A 10,253-nucleotide genomic window follows, 5' to 3' on the forward strand; every position below is an offset into this window, starting at 1 on the left:
AGACCCTGTTTCAAAATAAAGAATAAAAGAACCAGGCGTGGTGGTGCACGCTTGTAATCCCAGCATTTGAGAGGCTGAGACAGGAGGATTGCAGTTTGAGGACAGCCTCAGCTACTTAGCAAGGCCCTTTGCAACTCAATGAGACCTGGTTTCAAAATAAATAATAAAAAATAGGGCAGGGGGTGTAGCCCGGAGGTTGAATGCCCCCTGGGTTCCATCCCTAGTACATATATACATACATATATATATATATATATATATATATGTGTGTGTGTGTGTGTGTCTGTGTGTGTGTCTGTGTGTGTCTGTGTCTGTGTGTGTATGTATATGTATATGTATTATATATATATATAAACACACACACATATACACATATATATTACACATTTTAATGGAAAATGCTCAAGAAATTGAGCTATTAGCAATAGCTTGAGCATTTTCCTTAGCTTGATAAAAGGCATTCATGGAAAACCCACATGTAACAGCATTCTCAATAGAGAAAGACTGAAAAAATTTCCCCCTAAAATCACGAACAAGACCAGGATCCTGTTTTTACCCTATCTCTTCAACATTGTATGGGAAGATCAAACCAGTAGAATTAGGGAAGAAAAATAAATAAATTGGAAAGAAGTCAAGTATGTTTATTGGCATACACCTTGATCCTCTGTATAAACAATTTCAAAGAATTCACAAAAAATCCTCTTAGATCTAATGAACAAATTGAAAGCAAAGTTGTGGAAGACAAGATGAACACCCCAAATGAGTCCTATTTCTATACTCTAGCTATAAATAATTAGTGATAGAAATAGAGAAAATAATTCCATTTATAATAGCACAAAAGAGTAAAATATATAGGAATAAATTTGACCCAGAAGTCTCAAGATCTATGCATTTAAAATTATAAAATATTTTTGAAAGTCAATAAAATTTATTAGGAAAACTTCCTATGCTCATGAATTGGAAGACTTGAGATGGCTCACATGGCAATTCGCTTCAAAGTAATATACAGGCTCAGTGCAATTCATATTAATATCTCTTCTTTTTTTCTTTCTAGACTTTTTTTCTTGCTCAACTTTCTATATTTTTATGTCAGTTAGTTTTACAACATCAATATTCTGATTTTATGGTTATTTTTAATTTTAAAAGAACTCACCATTTCTGGATATTTATATATTTCCTAAAATTGATTAATGAAACATATCAGGTCTGATCTAAGGAAACAGTTGAAAATAAATAAAAACATAAATTATATTCTGAATCAAGATCTTAACAACCATTTTTACAGAAGTGAAAAAGCTGAGTCAAAAATGTATACAGAATTAGGGGTGATCCTGAATAGCCAAAACAATCATAAAGAAAAATAAATTGGAGAATGAACATTTACTGATTTAAAGAGTTATCACAAAGGTATGACAATTAACACAGTGTAGTACTGGCAGAAGGACAGATAAATATATCCATGGAACAGAATTGTGAATAAGAAATAAATGTATACATCCATGGTCAATGGAGTTTTGAAAATTAGGTCAGTGTGGAAAAGAATAGTCTCTGCTACAAATGGTGCTCAGACAACCAGATGGCTACATAGAAAAAATAATGAAGTTGGACTCCTACCTTAAAGTCAATACAACAATTGTCTGAGGATAGATAAAACAAATAAAAATAGGGCTTAGAGTGTAGCTCAGAGGTAGAGTGTCCCTGGGTTCCATCCCCAGTACTAAAATTAAAAAAAGAAAAAAAATCTGCCTTTATTTATTTTTTTGAGTATATGCTAGGGATAAGGGTGGGAATTATTGGGTTATCTGGTAATTTTATGTTTAACTTTTCAAGGAAACTCTAAAGTAATTTCCACAGAGGCTGTACCATTTTACATCCCCACCAGCATTATAGGAAGGTTCCAATTTCTCCATATCCTCATCAACAATTGCTATAATTTATTTTTATTAATTTTAATAATTTATTTATCAATTTTAATAATTAAATTTTATTTAATTTTTAAATAAGTCATCAGTTGCTATATTTTAAAGTGGAAAGTAGCAAGTATTGGTAAGGATGTGGAGAAAGGACAACTCACTTTAACAGGAGGAAATACTTGCAAATAAATTACCTGATAAAGATAGAATGTTTAGAATATATTTAAAAATTACAATTCCAAAACAAAAAGACTCAAAATGCAATAAAAATATCAATTTAAAAATAGGTTCGAATAGATATTATTCCAAAGACACATAAATGGTCAACAAGCATTAGGGAAATGCAAATAAAACCTCAATGAGATGCCACTTCACACCCAAATGTTCATGGTAGCAATATTCAGAATAGATGATGGAAACAGTCCAAATGCCCATCAACAGATGAATGGACAAACTATGGTACAGTCATACAACGGAATAGTAGATGAAAAGAATTAATCACCGTTTCATGATACAATGTGGATGGGTCTTGAAAACACTGTGCTAAGTAAAAGCCAGACACAAAAGGACACCTATTATATGATGTTATTTATTTGAAAAATTCAGGATAGGTAAATAAATAAACAGAATGCAGATTAATGATTGCTAGGGGCTCAGGGAACAGGGAATGACTGCTTAAGCCTTTGGAGTAAAGAGAACGTAGAAACGATGGTTGCACAACATTGTGAATGCACTAAATGGCACTGCAGTGAATACTTTCAATTGGTTAATTTTAGGTTACGTAAAATTTAGTCCCATATAATACTCTCCTCCTTTAAAAATTTAAGCCTCTTATCTTCCTTCCTGAGTCAAGTGGAACCCCTTGTTAGGGGTTCACTGTAACAATGAGTTGTTACAATGTGCTGTGAACTGTAATTCAAGCTTTTCGGGCACTGTATTCTTTAGGCTTGACACCAGCAATACGTGGTGTATAGTAGGTACAGCAAGTACTTGTGATATGGGGAAACAATTATATGAGCAAGGTGTATGTGAGTCAACTGAGGCTGAGAGAGAGAGTAGGTAATCTCCTGGCTAGGAACTAGCAGAATTCAAACTAAGAAGCATAGTGCAAAAATACCATGTTTGGTTTGGTTTCAGCTCTAACTTGATATTAAGGAGGTCATAGGTTCTATTCCTAAAAAGAAGTTAGTTCTTGAATATTACTTTTGGAAATTGCATTGAAATTCCAATCTGTTATTTTGGTTGCTCTGGAAAGGGCATGGCTGTGGTATGAGACAGCCTTGTCTTCCAATTCTCTATTCTTTACTACATGTGTGACTTTAGAAAAAAATTGATTTAGATTTTCTGAAATCCAGTTTGTTCATTTGTCAAGAGATTGTAAAGATGGCAGGGTAGAACGATGGAGCTAGAACTGGAAGTCAAGGTTGCCTTATTTTTATTTATTCATTTATTAGATGGGGTCTCACTTATATTGCCCAGGCTAGTTTGAACTCCTGGAATCAAAGGATCCTCCTACCTCAGCCTTCCAAGTGCTGGGACAACAGAGGTATGCCACTCTACCCAGCTTATCCTGACTTTTAAATAATAGTAACTGATACAAAATGTTAGTAAAACACTGTGCAGGCCAAAGAAAATACACCTGCAGGTTACATCTGGCCTGTGTGTCACAAGTCTTTACCTCTGTGTTAGTTCAGAGGAGGCAGGATGTTAAGATAGTATGGAGGTTAAAAGTGAACTGCTGGATTTGCCATCCATGTTTGGGCATTTACTAGCTTTATGATATTAAATGAGCAAATTAGTTTATCAATACCTCTGTTTATTTCTCTGTAAATTGGGTATAATAGTGGTACTTCCGTTATAATTTGCTAAGAGGAATGTGTGTGTGTGTGTGTGGTCACTTAGAAACAGTGCTTGGCATTTTGCAAGTGCTATGCAAGTACATTAAATGGAACAAAATAAATAAGTCCTAAGCTTTCAGCTTTTAATATTATATGACTAAATAAGGATGCAGAGAAGGCTAATAATTTTCACTGATTCTAACTTGGTCTTTATCTAAATTTACTCACCTGTGCCTCAGTTTACAAATCTGCACAATGGGGATAGGAATGGTACCTGCTTCATATGGTTGTGAGGTTTTAAGTTAATACAGTTAGTATACCTAGTGTACTTAGAACATTTTCTGGCACAAAGTAAAAGCTATATACGTTTTGGGAATTATCATGACTGATTTTTTTCCCTTTTAGTTTTAAAGATTGAACCTAGGGATATTCTATCTCTGAGCTATACCTCTCTCTATCTGTGTGTGTGTGCGGTACTGGGGGTTGAACCCAGAGGCATTCTACGTCTGAGCTACAGCCCCAGCCCTGTTTTATTGTTTATTTTGAAACAGGATCTCACTAAGTTGCTGAGGTTCTTTGTAATTTACTGAAATTGCCTTAAACCTGTGATCCTCCTATCTCAGCCTCCCAAGTACTGAGATTATAGATGTGTGTCACCATGCCTGACTTCATTATTGATTTTCCAAAATTTGGGGGGGGGGAGTTTGGGTGAATCAGTACCAAAGAGCTCCAAAATATGTTTAATCGTGTTTATTACAATAAGGCATTGATCCTAGAAGCAATGTCCACACAGTAATAATGGAGCTGAATTTTTGACCCTTTAATCAATCATCCAAAAAAGACAAAGTGAGGGAGGTCTGGGAATAGAAAACTTCCCATTCACTGCTTAATATGAGACTGGTATTAAAAAAGAAAAACAGCCTAAACTTGTATGTATGAAAGCTACTAGTGAATTTAACTTTAAAAGCTCTTTCTGTATTTTCCATTATATCTCTAAGGAAGTAAAGAAAATTTAAACTCTGATGTATATAGAAGAAAGTTCTATATTGGAAAGGGTGGTCATCTTTTGCTTCCCTAGTTCACCCCAATCTACGCAGGGTAGAATATTGCTTTGTCAAATATGTTAGGGAAGGGTGTTATAAGTGGAATCAGGCTGAAAATACAGCACCCCAACCATAATTTGAAAGGTGAGAAGTTCTGGTGTGAAAGAAGTCAAGGAATCTTGGAAGGTCTTGAATTTCAGAGGACAAAAAATGAGTAAGGGAACATTGTTGGTCACAAGTTTAAGCGTGTTTGCAGTGAGATGCTGATGTTGAAGTGGTAATAAACTTTAGTAGAGTCTCTTTTGAGGAAGATGGGGATTCTTTAATGTAAAAGGCAGAGGCAGGGGCAATTGCACTGTAAGAAAAGTAGGGGCTCTGTTGTAAAGAGACAGAATATAATATGAAGGCTACTGTAAACTTACAAGAATATTAGGACATTAGTAATAAGGACAGGGGACCAGAGACAATTCAAGTAGGGAAAAATATAAAGAAGGGACTACAAGTTGTGTTGGGAAATACTGTAGAATTCTGAGTTTGAAAGCACAAGATACACTGTGGGGACCATATTACAAATAAAGAGGAGATGCAGTGCTGTCCTGTTAAGACAGTACAAGAGATTACCACAGAGTCACTAAAGGGGTTATCCAACAGGAGGGAACAAGAAATTATATTCCCACTGGGAGACTAGGAAATACTACTAGAAACTCCAGTAGGAAAAGATGGGGCTTCCTCAGTTTGAGAAGAGGACTGTCTGTGGCAATGCAGTCCTAGAGGAAGTAATAATGACAAATACCAGAGGAAAAGGATGGCACGAGGTTATGTTAACAGTGAAAAAGAACCCTAGAAGGTGAGGAAAGGGTTTCCCCAAAAAGATAACAAGAAGGAAGCAGGACTAGAAACGTGGTGGCCCTTTAAAAGGATGAGATAGAGATGGCAGGAACCCTGTGGGGAAGGGAAAAGTGAAGAGAAGAGTCTAGAGTGGGAAGCCAAGGGAAAAGGATCATAAATTTGACAAAAAGCAGAGTCCCTAGTATGGTGTCATAAAAGAACGTGGGGCCCCTAATGAGAAGGAATTGATGCTCCTCAAAGCAGGAAGGCAGGAGGGTGAGCGAACCCCCGTGTGATAAAATCAGAGTAGAAGGGAGGAAGATTTCGTTTAGAACCCTCATCCCATTAGAGAAGCTGGGAAACAGAGCTAGAGCACGTAGGGAAAGAGAATGGACGGCTTACTACTCTGTGAAAAGGGGAGCGCTAGCGGGATAGAACAGAGTGTACTGTGCGATCACAAGTGGGTGAAGATATGAAGCACTGGAGCCGGTGTGAGAGGATCTCAGGGAAAGGATGGATCTCAATGTGGGGAGAAGGGTTGCTAGTAAGAGAGCACGGGGAATCCTTTGGGATTCTCCATGGGGAATCAGAGTCTGATGCTAGTAGGAGGGAAAATGGTGGGGCTCCTCCTTGACTGCATTGGTGGGATTCGATTTGTTGCGCAGGCGGACAGGTTAAGGACACAAGGTATGTAGTTTCCTCAATTGAGTAGGGTGGGCGCCCCTAGGGAAGAGCGTGAGGCACAAGTGGTGGTCCCGCAGGAGATAAAGGGTCCCCAGTGCGAAGAGCCAGGGAATTACAGTGGGTAGGGTAAAGAAATAGGAAGTCCAATGTGGGAGGCGATGGCGACGTGGTGAGACCGTGGTGGGAAGGGGAAGGAGGTATAATGGTAAGCCAGAGGCTGGGGACAGGAAGCTCTGCAAGGAGCGAAAGAAAAACCGCAGAATGCGGGCTGAGAACACAGGGCACTCGGGGTAAAGCGCAGGGCAAGCGGTTATGCTGGAGCATAATTTCCCCACCTTAGGTGCCCAGCCGCACTTACCCAGGCAGAGTTCAAAGACGTAGGCATAGTAGGACCAGAGCACGACGAGGACAATAACGAGCACTGGCACCCAGGACAGAACCCGGCGGCAGCACCGCAGCCCCCCAGACAGAGCCATCTTCCAGCTCCGCCGCATCTTCAGCTCGAAGATCGACCGAGCAGGCCTGCTGGCGCTGGGGAGAAACTGCTTGGGCGGCGGCTGAGAGGCGGGAAGGCGGGCTGTGCGGCGCTCCACTGCCTAGCCTGGCGGGAACCCTCTTACCCAGCGGATGCCACCTGTGGGGCCCCGCGCTGCCGGGTGCTCCCTACGGGGCACAATAGGCGCGAGTGAGGACGCCAAGGAACTGACCCCGCGGGAGCGGAAGGTCAGTCTTGGGCCGACGAGCTCCTAGGGAATGCAGTCCCTCCCCCTTTCCGCCTCTCCCTCCACCCCCTTGCCTCAGCCCTGCAAGCTGGGCTGGACCTCTGCAAAACTGTAAAGCGGAAGAAATTTGGGTCCGCCCATCTGCTCTTACTGCACTGGGTCCACCTTTTTCTCTCCGATTTCGTTTCCCTCTGCCCCTGTCTCGGCCTCTCCCCCTCCCTCTTCCTCCCACACACTCACACGAGTACACAAAGAGTGTGAAAGATGTGCACCCACCGTAGCATCTCATGACTTAAAGGTCGTCCAGCCCCATCCTCCTACTGCTGCCTGAACAATATGCTTAACACGTAGTGCCGCAGTCGCTGCGGGGGTAAATCGGTTGACTTACTCTTCCTGCAGAATGAGTTTAAGCCTATCTCAGAATCAAAACTATGGCACAGAAAAATAAACGAGGGAGTGATTCCAAGAGGAACCAGGGAGAGCTCCAAAGGTAGTGATTACTGAGCTTTATTAAGAAATAAAGATTTCTCTGGGCAGATGAATGTGGGAGGACCTTTCAGACAGATGAAATAACAGCATTTGCAGACTCATGAAGGAATACAATTGCCAAAGTGTTCCAGGAACGGCTAGTGTGGCATGAAGAGAGTGCTCGGGAAATGGAGAGGCTGGGAATGAGACTGGGAATGTAGACTGAGGCCAGGCTGTGAAGGCTCTTATCTGCCTCGCCAGGGCAAGAGGGACAGGATCTTGCAAAGCATATTACAAGCAGCCACCAAAGGTTTGGGGACAATGGAATGATACCACCGATATGTTTTTGTTAAGGAACTGTCGAGATTTGGGAAAGGAAAAAACAAGCAGGGAGACCAATTAGGAGGAGATTCAATTCAACAAACGTTTTTGGAGTGGCTGCTTTCTGTGAGGTCAACTTTGGTATAAAATAAGACCCGTACCCAAGAAGCTCATCAGGATAATACATGTGTTCGTTCGTTTATTTTTACATAGTAAAATAATAGAATTATGGCAGCCTTTTTTTTTTAGCATTTATGGATTTGACATTCACTGATTTAATGATTTCCAAAAGTCTTTTACATGAAGAAATTGTACTTTTTGCTGAAACCAACGTTTGATGCAATGTTGTTTGACTAACGTTTGGGAGCAAAGATTTCTTTAAGGTTGCCCGCTGCTGTTGATTTATGGTTATGTATGCAATAAATTTCCTAAAGCAATAAGGGCTTTACCGTTTCCAGATTAATTTAAAGGTTGGTGTTGCTGAAACAATGATGTAATGAAATGCAGAGCTTATTTTAGTTACAATATTAAATAGTCCAATTAATTACTCCAGCCCTAATGTTCTGATGTGTATACTTAAACTTTCCAATTAGTTGTGAATTTGAGGCTCTTAGAATATATATTTCTGGGTTGTCAAGGGTATTCCATTGAAGCTAAGCAGGATTAAGGACACATTGGTTAAATGTGAAGAGGACAGTCTAAGCTGGTTTTGAATAATGGCTAAGTGTTCATCAAGAAAATAAACCATGCAGGGTCACATGAATGTAATCCCAGTACTTGGGAAGCTGAGAAAGGAGGATCACAGGTTTGAGGACAGTCTCAACAACTTAATGAGACCTTGTTTCAAAATAAAATATAAAGAGGGCTGGGAGTGTAGCTCGGTGTTAGAAAAAAAAGAAAAAAGAAAAAAATGTGAGTAGGAGTTACGATGGAAAGGATTCCAGGAAAAGGATATGCATAGTGGCAAAGATACATAAAAATCACAGTGTATTTAGGGACTGCAAGTAATCTGGCTTTGCCGGAAGATATTACAGTAGTCTAACCAAGAGCCAGGAAGGGATGGGCCTAAGAGAGCTGATGAGGAGAGTGAATATGAGGACAGATATAATAGTGTTTTGGGGAGACAATCAACAGAATTTGTTGACCAGGCGGCATAAGGGAGTGAGATAAATCAAAGCTCACTACCAGACTTCTAACTTCAGTGCATGGGTGAGCAATATTGTCAATCCCTATAGGGGCTGTGGTAAGAAGAGTAGGTTTAGTAAGGGTAGGTGATAACTTTCATTTTTGGACATGATGAGTTTTGCCTAAATCTTCTTCTAAAGTAGCCTGGATATCAGTCAAAAAATAGTCTCAGGTGAGGGCTTATGGTAGGGATAGCTCAAATATATGCTAGCACAGAAGGCCAAACACTAGAGAGATAAAACCAAATATATACAACTAGGTTTGCAAATGCTCATGGATCAAATCTGGCCCACTGACTGTTTTTATTTATGAATGAAGTTGTATAGGAACGCATTTATGTATATTAATTTACCTAAAGTCTATGGCAGCTTTCCACTATGGTAAAGGAGTTGAGTAGTTGTGACATAAATCGTAAGGCGTACAAAGGTAAATGTAAAAGAAAACTTTAAAAAGATTATACGTTTTTAGTGTAGTTTCAGATTAACAGCAAGACTAAGAGGAAAGGTCAGAGATTTCCTATAAATCTTCTACCCCAACACATGCATTAACTCCTTGTATACCAAAATCTTCCGTGTGGTAAATTTGTTACGACTGATGAACCTACATTGACACATTAGCACCCAGAGTCCAGGATTAATGTTAGCATTCATTCATCCTTGGTGTTGTACAGTCTATGAGCTCTGACAAATATCTAATGGCATATATCCACCATTACAGTATCATAGAGTAGCATAGAGTATTTCCACATGTTTTGCATGTATGAGGTCCTGGGTTGGATACCCAGAACCTCCAGGAATATTGTGTTTTTTTCTACCTGACATTTTATTTATTCCCCAGTATGTGTTATACCCACCCATGCCTGCAGTTACAGAGAAACAGCTCTCCTGCTTTTCTGCCTTCTTTAATTTCCCTTTACATCCTAAACAAAGTAAACATGGTTGCTGTAATAGAAAAAAGAAGAAATAAGAGGCCAGGAGTGGTGGTGCACACTTGTCATCCCCGTGCTTGGGAGGTGGAGATAGGAGGATCACGCAGGTCCAAAGCCAGACTCGCTGGTTTAAGAGACCCTGATTCCAAATAAAAATATAAAATAGGTCTGGGAGTGTAGCCCGGAGGTAGAAGGGCTTCCAGGAACCCCAGTACCACAAAAATGAATAAAAAAATTAAAAATAACAATTTGTTTAGTAGACATAGATCAGACCTATTTACATTGTTTCTTTTTGTGAGAGTTTTGAAAGATTGTATCTTTCA

General features: G+C 39.7%; 1 protein-coding gene across 2 annotated transcripts in view; it reads right to left on the reverse strand.

Annotated features, from left to right (window-relative positions):
* ZDHHC15 (zDHHC palmitoyltransferase 15) overlaps positions 1-6,800 on the reverse strand; it is a gene marked incomplete at both ends in the record, with an annotated part of 73,172 nt that extends 66,372 nt beyond the window's left edge. For both annotated transcript variants that reach the window (XM_080719513.1, XM_080719512.1), the window contains one exon: positions 6,665-6,800. In XM_080719513.1, the coding sequence (XP_080575639.1) occupies positions 6,665-6,800 (136 nt within the window). The remainder of the gene's footprint in view (positions 1-6,664) is intronic.
* Positions 6,801-10,253: the final 3,453 nt, after the last annotated feature.

This window comes from Muscardinus avellanarius (assembly GCF_963383645.1).
Source record: "Muscardinus avellanarius genome assembly, chromosome: X".
NCBI classification, from domain to species: domain Eukaryota; kingdom Metazoa; phylum Chordata; class Mammalia; order Rodentia; family Gliridae; genus Muscardinus; species Muscardinus avellanarius.